This window comes from Engystomops pustulosus, chromosome 2 (assembly GCF_040894005.1).
Source record: "Engystomops pustulosus chromosome 2, aEngPut4.maternal, whole genome shotgun sequence".
NCBI classification, from domain to species: Eukaryota; Metazoa; Chordata; class Amphibia; order Anura; family Leptodactylidae; genus Engystomops; species Engystomops pustulosus.
The window spans coordinates 53,421,463-53,439,576 of record NC_092412.1 but is presented as its reverse complement, the minus strand read 5'-3'; the positions used below and the strand labels follow the sequence as shown (position 1 = coordinate 53,439,576).

The window sequence follows — 18,114 nt, the reverse complement described above, 5'->3', positions numbered from 1 at the left end:
ACCGCCAGTGCGCCAAGAGGAAAAGAATAAAAATTCCTGTGGTCCATAGGTCTAAAATTGCCTCTTTTTATTGAGGCTTCAGCCCTCTCATTCCTCGTTCTCTTATTGTAGACAATTGCTGCTGCGTCTTTGTTTTTTTTTGTTGTATCCTATTGAATAATGGAGACGATCCCGTCTAAAGAGGTATCCAGCAGATCTGCCTCCCCCCTCGCTCTCCTTCAGCCCAGAGGAAGTGGAGGAACATGGCTGTGTGATTGTATGTGTGCAGTAATCCCATAGCTCTCATGTTTCCGCAGGCTGTGCGTGCCAGGCCTGGACACGGCTTCCAGGGGCCTATTTTTCCTGAGGTTGTTTTGGCACCAGAAGCGCGGGACTAGAGGGGGTGCGGTGCCCTTTATTCACTTTTCCTGGCTGCTGGAATGCATTTCTCAGCTGTTAGAAGAACTCCCCGTATTCTCTACTATTCCCCCTCCTAATCCATCAACGTGACACTGAGGTGGAGCCGCTCGTTGTGTCTATATTTTACTTAGAAGCTGTGATATCAGTGCTAATAAGTCACAGCAGAAGTCCTGACTGATCACATTACTGGTCCCGGGCCTGGGAACTGCATGGTCCAACTCTGGGGACACTGTGACAATGCAGCCCTATCATTCTTAAAGGAAATCTACCACCAGGATAAAGAATTGTAAACCAACCACACTGACATACTGGTGAGTGCCCCCTCTGGTAGGTTCTGCTTTTTTTTCAGCTTCTTATTTTTACAAGAAAAAGGTTTCACAAATTATGCAAATGAGCCTTCGGGGCTCCAGGCTCTATAGATGTCAATGGAGCTTGGAGCCCCAAAGGCTCACCCGCATAATTTTTAAAACCTCTTTTTCTTAAAAACAAAGGCATACGAAGCTACAAGAAGAGGAGATCCTGCCAGAGGGGGCGCACACCAGTATGTCAGTGTGCTTGGTTTACAATTCTTCATCTTGGTGGGAGGCTGATCTCTGCCGTGCATCTCTGGTCACCCCGACGACTTCCAAGCGCGCGGATGTATGCCAGACACACATACGTTCATCTGAATTCGCCCTCATAGATCCAGGCACTATGACTATGGTAATCGCTTATATTTGTTATCCAAGGCCTCCTTCCTACTAAAGTCAAGTTCTAACATTGTGATTAAAAAATATATATACATATATACTGTATATACTAGAGTATAAGATGAGTTTTTCTGTACAATTTTTGTGCATGAAGAAAGAAGAGCTGCCTGTGGCATTGGAGTGGCGAGTACTCAGTTTATTTTTTTAAGTGCTGGCCATACCCCAGGCTGGCAGGCTATATACAACAGGGGGCTGTCTATATAGTACAGGGGGCTGTCTATATAGTACAGGGGGCTGGCTATATACTACAGGGGGCTGGCTATATACTACAGGGGGCTGGCTATATACTACAGGGGGCTGGCTATATACTACAGGGGGCTGGCTATATACTACAGGGGGCTGGCAGGCTATATACTACAGGGGGCTGGCGGCTATATCCCTTTTACCCCCCCCCCCCTTTCCCCATCGATAGGACTTCAAGGAGCTGTCACCAGGGCCCCATCTGTGCTGTGCACTTACTGTGTGCTTAAAGGAAACCCACCACGTGAAATAGTAGGTGTAAGCTTCAAATACCGAGCACCAGCTCAGGGTGAGCTGCTGCCGGAGCATATTTTCGTTATTGTCACAAACCGCTGTATTGCGGTTTAAACACTTTTTAATCTTTATATGTGAAGCAGCTTCGGTGCACCAAGCGCGCGACCGTGCGCGCCTACATAGGAAGTGCCGGAGAGCCGGTGACGTCACGTGCGCATGGTGCGCCGAAGCTGCTTCACATATAAAGATTAAAAAGTGTTTAAACCACAATACCGCGGTTTATGACAATAACGAAAATAAGCTCCGGCAGAAGCTTACAACTACTATTTCACGTGGTAGGTTTCCTTTAAACTTCCTCTAGTGCCATGAGATTACATCAGGGGGAAACAGTATAACAGCCTGTAAATCTACAGCACAGAGATGCTCTAGTAATGCCCACCAGAGCCCTTCAGGCTCATTGGCATAATTTTGAAAGTTGAGTTTATAAGGAACTAGGCCATAGATAACAGTCTCAGTGCCTCTATCTATTAGTAAATGTCCCTGGTTTATCATGCTGGATTTTGATGGTAGTTAATATTTGCAATGTTCCATTTCTGATGGCAAGATAAGTGCACATCTCTTTAATGAATATTGATTGCTTTATTGGTTGTGCAGGATTTTGGTGTTGTGCAATGTGAGCTGCAGTACTAGGCTGTGCCTCTAAATATGCTTAGCGCTGTTAACCACGCATTCTTTTTTTTTATTGCAGCGTTTCACAAATGAAGACCATTTGGCTGTACACAAACACAAGCATGAGATGACTCTAAAGTTTGGGCCTGCAAGGACTGACTCTGTGATCATCCAAGGTAGCGTCACCTGCTTAAGGGTTACGATTGGCGTCTTTCAGAAAAATAGGGCCTTGTCGCCCATAGCAACCCATCAGATTCCAGTTTTTTTATTTTCCAGAGCAATTTGAGACATTGGGCAGCAAATCAGACTGTGACTGATCACACATTGACTGCCCTATGTAAGGGTAAAGCTTTGAGTCTGCACGGCCACTTAGTTCAGACATATTGAAGGTTCCATAACTGCAAACTCAGCGCCTGTCAGTGACCGCATAGAGCACTCGGCTTGTGAATATACTAGACTCATACTCATTATCTGATGTAACCTACCATGACTATATTATACTGGCTTGTTAGAAAACACTAAATATCTGACAACTACTATATGCAATTGCTGATTAATGGTTAGGAAGCACCCAGTACACAGCTGCCCGTGTGATGCTGTGCTGAGGCATCATGGTATTGATAGCAGACAGCACAGTCAAGAGTGTTTCTCATCCGAACAGATATACGCCTGCGCTCTTCAAAAAAAATATTTTGTAAATTGGTTACATTTTTTTTCTTCAGTGCATGTGGATATATATTATAGATGCTGTGTGCTTTATATCAGGGCTTCATGTATAATCACCCGTGTCTCCTGTCTTCATAGATCAGACTCCCACTCCCACACGGTTTTTAAAGAATTGTGAGGAGGTCGGTCTATTTAATGAAATTGCAAGCTCTTTCGAACATGAATTCAAAAAAGGCACCGAAGAGGAAGATGACAAAAAGGTGAAATATGACAAGCGCTGCCATTCCATACAGAGTAACATAACCTACTAATTGATGATTTTTAAAGCGCACCTTTTACCAGGAATGTCATTTTTAGGGGGTGACATGTTCCAATAGAATATGCTGTGCTGATTGTAAAAATGCCTTTGTCAGCTTTCTGAAACATTCCAGTACTTTACAAAACTTTGTTTCACATTATCTGGCTCCCTGCCAGTAGCATGTGGAGAGTCCTGGGGAGGAGTGGGGGCAGTTGCAGCCTGTGTGTGTGCGCCTGTGGCTCAGTCTTCTCACGCATGCTTCCTCTCCTTCACACTCATCCAGCTCTCTCTCCCCACTTCTTGTCATGTACATTGAGCAGGTAGGAGATTGAGGGGGATGGTGTGGAGGATAGGAAACATGTGTAGAGACAGGAACATGCAGGCTGCAACTGCCCTCCCCTCCCCTCCTCCCTGGGACTTACCATTAACTTCTGACAGTCAGGTAATGTGAAATAAACTTTCATAAAGTACTAAAATAATTCAGAATGGTGACAAGGGCAATTTTAAAATCGGCATACATTGCTGGTGACAGGTTCACTTTAAAGGGGAATCCACACATGTCTTTAATCGATTGCTTCATGATATGAACAATAACAGAATGTCGTTCATTACACCCCTGCAATGTGCTGTTCCCATGGGTGTTACCATTTCTCCTCTCAGTGGGGTGTATCCTTATACAGGCAGTCCCCGGGTTACATACAAGATAGGGTCCGGAGGTTTGTTCTTAAGTTGGATTTGTATGTAAGTCGAAACTGTATATTTTATCATTGTAGATCCAGGCAAAAAAAATTTTGGCCCCAGTGACAATTGGTGTTTTAACATTTTTTGCTGTAATGGGACCAAGTAAAGCTTCATTACAGACACCTTACAGCTGATTATTGCAGACTGGGACTATAGTAGAGCATTCAGAAAGCTTCACCAGAGGTCAGAGGGGTCTGTCTGTAACTATGGGTTGTCTGTAAGTCGGGTGTCCTTAAGTAGCGGACCGCCTGTATTGACAAATGCTGATTGTTTAATGGCACCCTCCTACTGACAACACCCGCAGTAAATTTACTAAGTGGAGTAACATATTTTATTTGCTTAATTTGGGGGAGATTTATCAGAAGTGTCTGAGAGTAGAACTCTTCTAGTTGCTCAGGGCAACCAATCGGAGCTCAACTTTCATTTTTGCACAGTTGTTTATAAAATTACAGCTGAGCTCCGATTGGTTTCCATGGGCACCTATAACACTTTTAGCTCAGACACTTCTGATAAATCTCCCCCTATATGCCGATGATGGGAATAACCTTTCGATACAGGTTGTGATTGTGCTCTAAAGCAAAGTTACTTCATGCACACATTTAGCAGGATGAGATAATTTCCTGGCTTTCATCTTTTTAAAGTTTTATCAAAAGAAAAAAAATATGTGCATTATTTCCAGGTGGTTATTAGAGAAACTGGTTTCAGATGGAATTTCTGTGAGACGCATCATGTTCATTCCTTCCCCTTGTCTCTTGCAGAGTGCGGGACCACTGGACATGTCTTTACCTTCAACTCCTGATATTAAGATTAAAGAGGAAGAACCAGTAGAGGTGGACTCCTCTCCCCCAGACAGTCCGAGCTCATTTACCGAGGAAAAGGTAGTCCTACCTGGCACACACCCTTACAGGGCTTCCTTGGAATTGAAGTTTATAGTTAAGGTCCATGCACCTCAGGGCGGTGCGCACACGGAGTCCTTATGCCTCTGTAATACATGCTGGGTACACAATATGACCATGTATTGTAGAGTTGGTATTCCTAATTTTTTTATTTACAATGCTGTGACTACTGCACAGTCTTAAAGGGGTTGTACCAAGTTTTATATTTATAAGATAACTGATCAATCATGTCCGACCTGTCCTCCTTTATTGAGGGACTCCAGGTTGAAGCTGTGTCCTGCTGCTTCATTCATACTACAGCAGGGTCATAAATTGCTGAGCACAGCGCACAGCTATCACCAACATTCTCATTCACTGTCTGGTGGAGATGGCTGAACACAGTGGCAGGCAATTCTTGACACTCCGTTATTATTAAATGGATCTTCAGGACACATTTCTAACCTGGAGCTACATTCAATTAGTGAGAAAGGGATCAGTAGGGTCAGAAGTTGGTACCGCTCATTCAGTATATTGGTGATATTGATCTTCTAGGTTATCAAATTTGAACAGATAGAAAGACAGATGTTATAGGGAAAATATGAATTTTATTTATTGGATATCAAACATAGAGATTAAAAACAATTAAAAGTCCCATGGCTAGGGAAAGCAGAACGAAGATCCCCAATATAGAATACATATGTAGTGTGACAACAAATGATAATGGTAAAGGACAATAGCATAAATATAAAGTACTGAGTAGAAATAATAAAGATCACATTACCAAAAGGAGAGGTACAGGGCTGGAGAAACCGGGAGATCACATGTGCCCCACGCGTATCGCCCGTCAAGCGGGCTTCCACATGTGATCTCCCGGTTTCTCCAGCCCTGTACCTCTCCTTTTGGTAATGTGATCTTTATTATTTCTACTCAGTACTTTATATTTATGCTATTGTCCTTTACCATTATCATTTGTTGTCACACTACATATGTATTCTATATTGGGGCTGGACTCTGGGGGATCTTCATTCTGCTTTCCCTAGCCATGGGACTTTTAATTGTTTTTAATCTCTATGTTTGATATCCAATAAATAAAATTCATATTTTCCCTATAACATCTGTCTTTCTATCTGTTCAAATTTGATTTACTGTTTCAGATGTTGTTATTATAATTTTGTGACCCATTTTTTGCAAGTTCATGATCTTCTAGGTTATGTTTTCTCCAAAATCGAAATATAAAGGCCTCCTGCACATGGCTGCGGAGTGGTCCATGTCTTGAATGCAGATTTTGTTTGTGTGCCGTGTGGTTTGGGCATCAAGATTTTGGTGAGACCTTTACGCCAGGTCACTAGAGGACACGGACTCTAGCAGAATATTAGCATGTTACAGATTATACAACAGCAATTTCCATGCGTAAAAATAAAAATCAGCAGCACAGATAAGAGATCTTCTGAAGCTCATAACTATGAGATGTGGAATTACACACCAGTAATATGGAGCGTGTGTATCTAGCTTTAATGTACTAGGGTGAGTTTTTCTAAGAGATGGTGATAGGAACAGCTGGTGAAACCACCAAAAATCAGCTATATTCCTGAAGCCTCCATAGAGGTAACATTGCTTGTAACAGTGAAATGTTCTGGACCCTATGAGTTTGTATGCAGTGTAACTTTGCACATTGTTCACTAATTTGACTGATCATGTATCTTGTCACTGGTTAAGGTTCCACCGAAGCCGCAGGTCAGCTCTACGCCCACGCCAACAATAGTACGGCCTGGGTCACTTCCCCTCCACATGGGATACGATCCTCTGCACCCAACACTGCCTTCCCCTACATCTGTCATCACTCAGGCCCCTCCGTCCAACAGACAGCTAGGGTAAGGAAGCCATAGTCACAAGCTCATGTCTATTCTTGGTGTTCTTGCTCTCCACTATTGTCTTTTTTTTTCTTTTACAGCTCTCATGTCTGTACTTCGTGTTTTCTTACCTCATATAGATTTGTCTTTATTGAAATGACACTTTGATTATGCTTAGAGCAACGCAGTTATAACTGGCGGGCAGACCTCTTGGCCCCCCTCAATCATTGAGATTGAAGGTTACATTCTTCAGTGATATTGACAGGATGACATGTCCCAATGTCATCACCTTATAGTATGGGAACATCCCTTTTAGGTGGTTTTCTATATGTAGAGCCCACTATTTATTACCCATCAGCCAGCAGCCGCGGAAACCTCTTCTCCTTACACCACGTTGGGGCACATTTACTTATAGGGTCACCGGAGTTCACTAAAGGGGATTGTCCATCTATAATGCAGCATGCAGCAATTCACGAAGATTGTGCGTCTGAAATCATGAATGTGTCGCTTCCACACTCAGGTCCAACAGAATTCACGATCTTTTTTGTGGTGCATTTTAAACATAGGGGGGGAGACACAATTTAAAAGTTAAATATGGTGATCAGGCCGAATCAGTCACGCCATCTGACGACACGTACCCTAATTTGTGTCACATGGAAGCCAGCGCAGCTGCGCCACAATAAGGGTGGCCAAAAAGGTTGGCGCAGACACTTTTTAAATAACTGTGCAAACCGCTTTAGCCGCGAAAAAGGTGCACAGGGCGACCCTTAGTTAATGAGCCCCATTGTCTCTGCTCTTGAATAGTAGCACTATTCAATTGGCACAATTTCAAAATGTATTTCATGCTGTACAGATATTTGAAGTTTTGTTTCCAATTGTTTTCACTTAAAGGGTTGTCCACTTTCAGCAAATAATAATTGATATGGTTTGTGTAATGAAAAGTTATACAGTTTTCCAGTATACTTTCTGTATCTATTTCTCCTGGTTTTCTAGAACCTCTGCTTGCTGTCATTCTATCGGAAGCTTCATTATTTACTTACCCCTGGTCATGTGATGTCACACAGGTGCACGGCTCGTTAGTATCGTAGAGTAATCAGAGCTGTGTGTTATAATGAGCTGTGCACCTGTGTGACATCACATGACCAGGGACCGGTGTTTATCCACAGTAGGTAAACATAAAAGCTTCCTATAGAACGATAGAAAGCAGAGATCTATAAACCTTTGAGGAATTGATACGGAAAGTATATTGGGAAAATTATACAACTTTGCATGACACAAACAATATCTGTTATTTGCTGAAAGTGGACAGCGCCTTTAATAAAAAAACTTCTATATGATCAACCTGATCTTTGGCCCAGAATATCTACTTTGTATGAAATTTCCCTAAGCTGAGCGCAGAATGTAGCCTGGTACCTCCCCCAAGCCTCTCCTCTACCCTGTCACATACTTGTGGTCTTGTACATGATGTGTGTTGTGCTTTGCAGTTCCCCGGGCAGCTCTCTCTCCCTTATGATGCACCTTGGTAATGGGCACACCGTTCCTTTCCTTCCTGGCCCTCATGTACAGATGCCGTCTGTTATATCGGTAAGGTGATCTCTTGTCCCTATGTACATGGTTCCTACTGTCTGGCTTTTGCCCCAGTTTTTCGTATTATTCTCATCTTGTTTGTTCTGTCTTTTGGCTTAGTTGGCGAGACCTATGAACATGGTGCCCAATATTCCAGGGATTCCTGGGCCCCCAATCATCGGTGGTGCCGGGCACATCTCTCCTTCTGGTCTATCAGCTCATGCAGAAGCCAAATTGGTGAGTACCTGGACAGCAGACCTGTGTAATAACTTGCATGTGCCTTACATTTTGGTACAATACCCCTTCAAGATTCTTTATGATTAGTTTGATTGTAGTATCATTTTAGGTTCCATGTTTATCAGGTAGCCCTAAATCTTTGGCTGTACTGCATACCTTTCACTGATTGTGGAGTTGCTCTCTATGTTTTCTTTTACATTTATATCTCCAGAGACTTAAAGCCTCTCTTACTCAACAAGTCCCATCGTCACTGAATGGAGGGATGGCTATGGTAGCATCACGCCCAGAACAGAGCCAAATATCGGTTCAACACCCCGATGCACCTTCACCTGCGCAGCCTCAGGTCAGAAGGCAATTAATGTCAATGTGGAGTCATAAAAGGGAGAAGTCTTTAGCACCTGTATGGGGGATAAATCCTGGGTCAGTGGGGGTGTAACAAGTGGGACCTCCAAATCGCCCTAAGATAGTAGCATGGAGTGTGAATGGAGCAGCAGGTTACATGCTTGACTACGGCTTCTCGTTTTGGTCTTGTGGATAAAGGGCTTGGTTTTTCTTTGTGAGATCAGTAATGGTCCCAGTATTTAGGTGCACAAAGGGAAGGAGGATACAATCTATATGAGTATATGGAGACACGACGGAGCAGAGCAGTGGGGTTATTGTGTACTGTAAGCTATTCTAAACACATGGGTTTTCAGGCTATGTTGGCAGGAGGGGAACAGCCTGACATGAATAGTTTCTTTGTCTTATGTCAATTGTATTTTTCAGGTATCTCCCGCTCAGCCCACCCCAAGCACCGGAGGAAGGCGACGGAGGGCAACAGATGAGGATCCAGATGAACGGCGCCAGCGTTTTCTGGAAAGAAACAGAGCTGCGGCCTCGCGTTGTCGTCAGAAGCGAAAGGTTTGGGTATCCTCTCTGGAGAAAAAGGCAGAGGAACTGACCAGTCATAATGTGCAGCTTAGTGTAAGTAACTAATGGCTCGGGGTGTACTGGCATCACATTGTCCTCTCTACCTGATAGACTTGGCTCAATATACACTTGTCTGAATTTCCACCTGCAGAATGAGGTTACTCTTCTGAGAAATGAAGTAGCCCAGTTAAAACAGTTGTTGCTGGCGCACAAAGACTGTCCTGTAACTGCCCTGCAAAAGAAAAACCAGGTCTATCTAGGTGAGTAGCTCCCTGTAATGGGGTTGGATTTGCCTTTCTTTGTCAATGTAATACTCGCTTTGTCAGTGTTATTGGCTTATCTCATCTTAGACGCTATAGACAAGTCCTTTCACAACACAACTATGCAATCCACTTTAATGAAAGAAGAACTTTCAAAGATTATTATATCCCCCATTACTAATGGGGCAATCTAAAGAGAGCAGAGGAATCTAAACTAAAAAAGATGAATGACACCCAATTAGTTCATTCACTGACAGCAAGTAGGGACATCTAGATTGTGGACTGGTTTTTATTGTTGCCTTTAAACCATTTATACAATTTTTCAGTAAATGCTTTTATCTTGGTGCCTGCGGAGCACATGTGGGGCTGTTTTGTAGCAATGGCTCAGGTGTTGTATATCAGATGTATGTGGCCGTCTTTCATCTCCCCGTTGAGACTCGACCATTGCATCATCAATCAGAGTTCAGGTATTTTCTTTCTGTGTGTTCAGGACTTTATTCTACTTTTTTTTTTGTTCCTTCTTTTGTGCAGAAAACCTCAAAGACAGCTGTGATAGCAGAGGCTCCCCAGCCCCGGGCTCCCAGCACAGTTCATTGTCCTCGGCCTCCCCTAACGGGCTCCGCTCACCGGCCGAACACATGGCCACTTCAGTGCTCACGCAGATGGCTAGCCAAAGGACAGACGGCCATAGTCAGATCCTACAGTCACATGTCATCATGTCACCACAGTCACAAGCAGCCAGCAGATGATGTATTTACTCCATCAAACCTAGAACTAACCAACGGGAAGGCCTCAGCCCCGAAAGACTGAGCAGAATAACTAAGCCCCAGCACAGAACGGGCGGATACGGATTATAAGAAATATATATGCGTATATATATTTGTTTTTAAAGTTCGGTTAAGGGTGTTTAGGGACTATAATTTTTTTCTTCTTATTAGTGGCTAAAGCACTAATCTTCAGATCCCATCAGGTCAAATCAAGAAACTCGACAAGGGCTGACGTGTCCCTGTCCCCGCACCCTGCCGCTCGCTGTGTGCTGTATATAGATTTCAGCTCTGAGGTTTACCATTTCAGTGCCAGCAGGGTGGGTTGTTTCCCTGGTGCTCCTTGTCTGAGCGTTTTCCCTGTCCTGCTCCATTTGTGTAACCGATTATTACTGAGAAAACGCCCCTTTCCATATTTTACTACTATGATTTTTACTCATTATTGGAAAAGGCAGTGCCCTCCATACTTTACCTGTCCATGGCATTTCAGTGTTGGGAGAAATTCAATACAGACGAGGCCTTAATGCGCAGTTGCCTTCCAGCCCTTGATACTCCTGCATCACATGAAGAACCCGCTCTAATCCTGGAGACCAGCCTGGTGCTGGATGGACACACGACCCGGTCCTAGAGGGAGTAGTGTGAACAGCGTCATAAGGAGGAGACCCGGCTACTGCATAGCCAAGAATCGGGGGATGCTCTCCTGCCGCGTGATCAAAGATATGTCTGTGATGCTTCATAGAAAAAAAAATCAGCAAGTCTTCCCCTCCTCCAGAAATGCTGCTGCTGTTTCCTTCCTCGAACTTGAAGATTGGTCTCTGTGAGCAGCGTCCTTCAACACTAAATGGAAGCAGCAAAGCAGCTTCTTAAAGGGCCTTTCCACAGTCTTCCAGTAATCTGCAACGTGGGTGACTTGTGACCTCTCTGGGATGTAGAGGCGCCTGGTGGATGTACTCCATGTACTGTAGGTACGGCACTAGCTTATCCTTACTGCCGTGTTGATTTGAGGGCTGGCTTCACGTGCCACTTGCATCGTCCTTTATCGAGAAAAAAAAAAACTTGTGATTTTTGCACCAACTATATAAGTACTATGATTGCTTTTACTTCTAGCTCTTTCAGGTATTGTTCTATGCAGTCATCACGTGGACCTAGAGAGATGCTACAGGTTTACTGTCAGGGTTCAGCAGGTAATATTAACCATTGATCATGGAGTTTACAATGTAATATGCAGAACATAAGATGAGTGACGTGCGGTCTCGTCCGGCCAGGCTTTGTGAGGGCAGATGCCTCGAGCTGTCGGATTATCCTGGCTAATATCACACGTTACCGGGAGAGGCACCCGCTCCATTCTCCTTGCTGGGATACACTACATTGTCTTTATTACAGTGACATTTCACACTGCTTGGTGTTAATTATATACAGATTCCAGATATGGGGTCATACTAGCCATTTGTGTAGCCGAAATAAGGTAAGTGAGATGTCGGATTGCGGTCACATGATTCTACAAGTACATCCCCCGCTGCGCCCCTAGAAGTGATGTATGGCGCCAGTACTGCAGGGACATCGCCATTGTGCCCTAGACCCGCAGATATTTTATTGGTGGAATTATATGTTTTTCGCTTTGCCATTTTAATTTCTAAATTATCGTCTCTACTGTACAACCCTTGTACTATATATATGTCCTATAATTCCTTGAAATATCCCTTTAAGATGTCATATGGTAGAGCCCCACCATCTACCATCAAAATATATCATGATAAACCAGGGACACTTACTCATAGATTAAGGCACCGTGGGAATGTTATATTTTTATCCATGCCCTTTTTTAATTCTATAACCTACTTTTAATATTATGCTAAAGAGCCTGAAGGGTTCTGGGGGGTGTTAAGAGCCCCTTCATGCTATAGCTTTGCAGACTGTTACACTGTACAATGAGCACTCCCCCATCCGACTACATCCGGCAGAGGAGTGTGGGAGACAGTGTAACAGCCTGTGCAGCCAGAGCACGGTTTCCCCCTCCTCATGTAATCTCACACATTGGGAGGGGGAAGTGCTTCTTGCACAGTGTAACAGCCTGTGAAGCTATAGCACAGAGGGGCTTTGGTAATGCCCAACAAGGCCTCCCTGGCTCATTTTCAAAGTAAGAATCACTAATATAAGAAGATTACCACAGTCAGGGTGCCTGGATCTACGAGTAAGTGTCCCTGGTTTATCATTATGGATTTTGATGGTAGATTTCCTTTAAGTTTGAAAGAACAACCCCTGCCCCGGAGGACTGATGCATCTGTATTCTGATAAGGGATAGACTTTTAAATGGAAATTTTTACCTTTTTAACAAAAGTGTTCTTAGGATAAAATGATTGTTAGAGAGGATCTCTCAGATATTTAGCTTTTAAAGGGGTTTTCTGGTGTAGCTTGCATTTACATCTGTAATATGTATAAACTGAGCCTAAAGGCTGGGTATTCACCCAATCCGCTCTGCCAAAAAATTATCCAAATTCTTTAATTGTCTTTATAGCATTTGGGGAACTTCATTATTTGGATACAAAGCTCTAAACTCCCTGTGAAATCCCAGTAATGGCCACCAGAGGGGGCGGTGAGGTTTACTGCAGAGTGTGTACAACCTTTGCAGTGTCTTCCAGGCGCCCTCTAGTGGTTTGTATTGGTATATATTATGTAATGAATGAATGATTTCAAGTTCTGTAATGAAACCGTTTACCCCCCCTAGTAAGGTATTATTTACCTCATCTCATGGTGATATCCGCCAGACCTTTCTTAATAGTATAGCATTCTAGAAAGTTTTGTATGTCATTGCGTACATATACATTCAGTATGGCCGTGGTTGAGCCGTACTGATCTGTCTGTGGGATGTATTCAGACAGTTTTATCAAGGTTATGCCAGAATTTTTTATAGAACCTGCTGAATGGATATTGCATAAAGAATAGGTCAGTCCTTTGTATCCCCAAGTTAACCCCCTCAGAAGTGTGTGTTCCCATTTTGGTCATCATATTCTAATTTTAAACCCTGAAAATGAATTTTATATGGGGATTTAGAAGGAAATATTATAGCCATACCTATAATGAGAGGAGCTTTTTATATCCTATATCACTTTCCTCTATATTTCAATAATCAGATGTACAGGGATACATCAGCCATATGTGTAATGTCAGGGCTGCCCCCCCCCCTTATTTCATCTTCATTCTACCAAAGACCATGCTGGTTTGTGTGATGGCCGGTCGTGAGCTTGAGTTGTATATTCTCTCAATATCCGCATTATTAATATTATTGCACTAGCGTACAGAAGAAGCCATCTATACAGTGGTCAGGCCTGTGAGGAGGTCCAGATCCCTGCCCTTCACCAGTAAAGTGCACTTACAGGCCCGGGATTATTGGGGTGTAGTCACACGTTGTAGTCAGAAGAGTCTGAGAGCAGAACTGTTTTCCAAGGCCAACTAGAACAGTTTTACCTTGGAAACGTATGATAAATCTCCCCCTATTATAGTGTATTCTTTTAATCAAATTGGCAAAAGAAAAAATCTGAAAATGTATGGATACCTTATATTTGTGACTGTGAATCTTCAACGTGACCTAAACTTCTAAACTTGACCTTGATTTTTGCGGATCCAGGACAGTAAATCTAAATGGGCCATTGGTTCCTCAAAGCCAGATAATCTCTGCTGCCGTATCGGAGAGCGGAGCCGAGCGCTGTGATATATGGGATGATGATTTAGAACAGGATTTCCAAGTAAAAAGCAGAGTAAATGGTGAGCGGACTCCTGGGAGAGATGGGAAGAGTCCTGATTTCTCTGCCCACACACAGTGATTGGCACTTTCTGTATGTGTGTGTACAGGAGGCTATGAACCCTGTTGTATGGGGGATAAGCAGAGCTCCCTGAGTGGTGTGTGTACACAGGACTCTTCCTGCCTCTCCTAGGAGTCCTGCTACACATCACTGAAGCCTTTTACATTGCATCGCTCAGCTCCTCTCCCACTCTCATACCCAGATGGGGTACAGAAGTCGCCTAGCTTACGGATTGTGCCTTTCGATATATATATATATATGAGGCCTCATATAGGACCTAGCCAGATTTTGGTCAATATTTTATTATTTTACCAAGTTGAGCTTTTACCCAATTATTGTACTTTTAGTGCCTTTCAATGTGTGTAGTAGAATCTTTACAGTCCGTCCGCATCTGGCAACCTAATTACAGTTTTAATTCTACCCTGAAAGAGCGCCACTCTCATTGTCTAGGGTGTGTCTGGTATTACAGCTTGGCCCAGTTCCCATGAGATTGACCTGCTGCAGTACCAGGACGCAGTTATGTGTTACTATATGTCTTTCTCCCTGATTACACCTAACTATCCTCTATCTGCATGTGTCTACCCTGCATGGGGTAACCTAAAGCCATTTTCTGTATAGCCTTATGATATTCCTGCAGAGAATCTCATCTGATGTGTTTACATATCAATTATATTCTAAGTGATGAATAACCAAATGTGATTTCATGCGTGTATCCATTGCCTGGTGTAGATGGCTGGCATCCATGTATTAGCAGGTTAACATGCCACTTACCCCCGGTGTATTCTTGTGTTATTCCTTCATGTCTGGGCTTGGATTTATTTAGCTGCCTTTTATTTTCAGAGAGGTATTAAAAGAGGAAACCCAGTAGAAATGATCTTTTTATATAGTATAGATGTGTTAGGATGCCGTAGGTGGCATGTAACTCATCCTCGCACGGATCAATGATCTCCCCTATTAACTTACCTTAGCACTTAAGGGGCCCGAGCACTTGTACCCCTTTAATATTGCCCAGTGACCCTTTACTTGTTGTCTGTAGAGATTAGAAGTAGTGCCAAAGGGGCAACAATTTGTGTCTGATCAGAGTGACTGCGTTTCCTCTTTGATTTTTCTCTGGGATGTTCCTCAAACATGGGGCCGTATAGAGATGTGCAGCTACACATACACTACAGTACTGGAGACGCCTAATCAGAACTATTGTGTCTTTCCCTCATGTTCTGAGCTTTCTCATGGAAGGTTAAGTGTCTTAGTATCGTCTATTGTCAGAAGAGCTTCTCCGTCTGTATGGACATCCTACTGTATGATGGAGCATCTTCACCAATGATCATACATTGTATCTTCTATGTAGGAAAGGGAAGCGTTCTGGTACATGGGATGTTATATTACTTTTTTATCTAGAAATGTCCATTGATACTGTGCAGGTTGTCCCGCTCTTGTATACAGTGCCCATATGCCTTTAGGAGTATATAGGACTTCTATGGTGTCTGCTGACATCAGCCATGTGCAATGCAATACAGGATGGAAACTTACTGTACATGACTCCTCCCGGGCCAGACACCATCACCGTTTTTATTATTATTGTGGTTTCCTTAAAATATATGACTTTTTGGATACAAAAAGTGCAAAACGGATGAGTGGAGCGTATGGATTGTGCGCCATGCAAAGGCAGGACAGCTACTGAACGCTAGAAGATGATTTGGACTTCAGTGTCTGCAGAATATCGCAGCTATACTGCCAGTGAGCTACCATTGAGAAGACAAAGATGTGTCCTTGTTTAGTTACTCAGGTACATTTCTTGCATTAATCTCTAGACCTGAACACTTACAATACCGCAGGGTCCCCCAGAGCCGGGGGCTGCAGGTGTCGCTTCACCATTTCACCCATCCACCAGAGAACTGCAGAGCAAACTACTCTGGGTGCGGGTGGGTCCAAGGCCTTGTCCCTTTCACCATTGTTGACACCAAATTAATGTTATGTGCCTTTTATTTTGTTAATCATGTAACAATAAACTCTGTTACCAAGTACCTGGAGATTGTCTGTCTGATAATTATATCATCTATAGCTCTACCATGTCCACCAGTAGGTTCCTGAGGTGTAGCGGGGATGGTAAGCTGGGTGCTCACCTTAATATTTTAGTTTTACCTGTGTCCTTGGTAAAAGTAGCTGGAAAAAAACACACCCCAAGATGCAATTCTGCTTTTCCACATAATGTCCCTGATTAGTAAAAAAAAAAAAAAAAAAAAAACTTGTTTTATTGAGAGAAATAAAAAATGCTTTGAGTTTTCACGAATAGTCATAATAATTATGCAGCAACTTAATAGTTAACCTCATGTTGCAAGTGATTACTGTATCTTATATCTTTTTTTTTTTTTTTTTTTTTAAATTAAAGGAAATCTATCATTTGCTTTTATGTATTATGAATAGAGATGAGCACTAAAATGCTCGGGCGCTGAAGTCAATGGGAGACTCGAGCATTTTTCAAGGGGACCAAGGCTCTGCACAGGGAAGCTTGGCCAAACACCTGGGAACCTCAGAAAAGGATGGAAACACCACGGAAATGGACAGGAAACAGCAGGGGCAGCATGCATGGATGCCTCTGAGGCTGCTTAATCGCACCATTATGCCAAAATTATGGGCAACAGCATGGCCATGACAGAGTGACAGAATGAAGCTAGATAGCATCTAAAACATCCAATAATTGACCCTGACACTATAGGGGACGGCATGCAGAGGCAGCGGCAGGCTAGAGAGTCTCATGGCGACATACCCTAAATGGACCAAAGGAGGTGAAATGATTTCCTATGTGAACAAAAGGTTGACGGTATATTTAGTCGATAACACAGCATGGTGGCGACATAGTGACCAAGTTCCATAACGTATCTGGTGAAACACCCGAAAAATGAGCCTGACACAGCTCTTTTGATAAGGGAACGACATGTGGAGGCAGCCATGGAGACGACTTCCATGATTAAGAGCGACAGTATGGGGCATCCATATTGCGCTGCTATGATTGCAACTTCAGGTCTCCAGCATGGCGGCGACAGATGGGCCGAGTTCCACTATGTATCTGGTGAAACACCTGAAAATTCTGCCTGACACAGCTTGTTTGATAAGGGGATGATGTGCTGCATATCCTCTCGTGCTCCAGCGTCTGGGGTATAGAGAGTTGAAAGTTGCGCATGGAGACATTGGTGGACACTGTGGAGGATCGTGGAGGCAAAATGGACAGGAAACAGCAGGGGCAGCATGCATGGATGCCTCTGAGGCTGCCTAATCTTGGGATGGAGCTGGGGCCAGAAGGGTTTACTCTGAAAAAATTATAATTTTCAAAGCAGGCCGGGTCGATTGAATATTTCACCTAGGAATAATGGAATAGCATAGTGGTTCTATTTTTAATTGTTTTTTCGGAAATGGTTCCATGATTAAGAGCGACAGTATGGGGCATCCATATTGCGCTGCTATGATTGCAACTTCAGGTCTCCAGCATGGCGGCGACAGATGGGCCGAGTTCCACTATGTATCTGGTGAAACACCTGAAAATTCTGCCTGACACAGCTTGTTTGATAAGGGGATGTATGGAGGCAGTGAACTAGTAGTAGATTAAAGGTGCTGCAGTTAAACCTATGTTAGTTGGATCTTGGGATGGAGCTGGCGCTCCGCTGCCAGGCGAGCTTTCGCCTATCCAAGCCCCTGTCTCTAGGCTACTCCCCAAACAGCACTTCTAAGAACCTTTTGTATAAGATCAAGTGTAGTAGTGTTCTTATAAGTTTGGGTTATGGCGGGTGAGGGGAATGTAAACAGATGCGCAAGAAGTGCTGAAATAATATCGGTAAATGATAAAAGTTTGCCAGTATATTTTG

General features: G+C 43.4%; 1 protein-coding gene across 3 annotated transcripts in view; it reads left to right on the top strand.

The window, feature by feature from the left end:
* The window catches only part of ATF7 (activating transcription factor 7), a 57,024-nt gene extending 40,746 nt beyond the window's left edge, over positions 1-16,278 (top strand). For all 3 annotated transcript variants that reach the window (XM_072134634.1, XM_072134636.1, XM_072134637.1), the window contains exons 3-12: positions 2,371-2,467; positions 3,096-3,217; positions 4,755-4,874; positions 6,588-6,742; positions 8,206-8,305; positions 8,408-8,524; positions 8,736-8,867; positions 9,290-9,487; positions 9,585-9,693; positions 10,225-16,278. In XM_072134634.1, coding sequence (XP_071990735.1) covers positions 2,371-2,467; positions 3,096-3,217; positions 4,755-4,874; positions 6,588-6,742; positions 8,206-8,305; positions 8,408-8,524; positions 8,736-8,867; positions 9,290-9,487; positions 9,585-9,693; positions 10,225-10,442 — 1,368 coding nt within the window. In that variant the 3' untranslated portion in view covers positions 10,443-16,278. The remainder of the gene's footprint in view (positions 1-2,370; positions 2,468-3,095; positions 3,218-4,754; positions 4,875-6,587; positions 6,743-8,205; positions 8,306-8,407; positions 8,525-8,735; positions 8,868-9,289; positions 9,488-9,584; positions 9,694-10,224) is intronic.
* Positions 16,279-18,114: the final 1,836 nt, after the last annotated feature.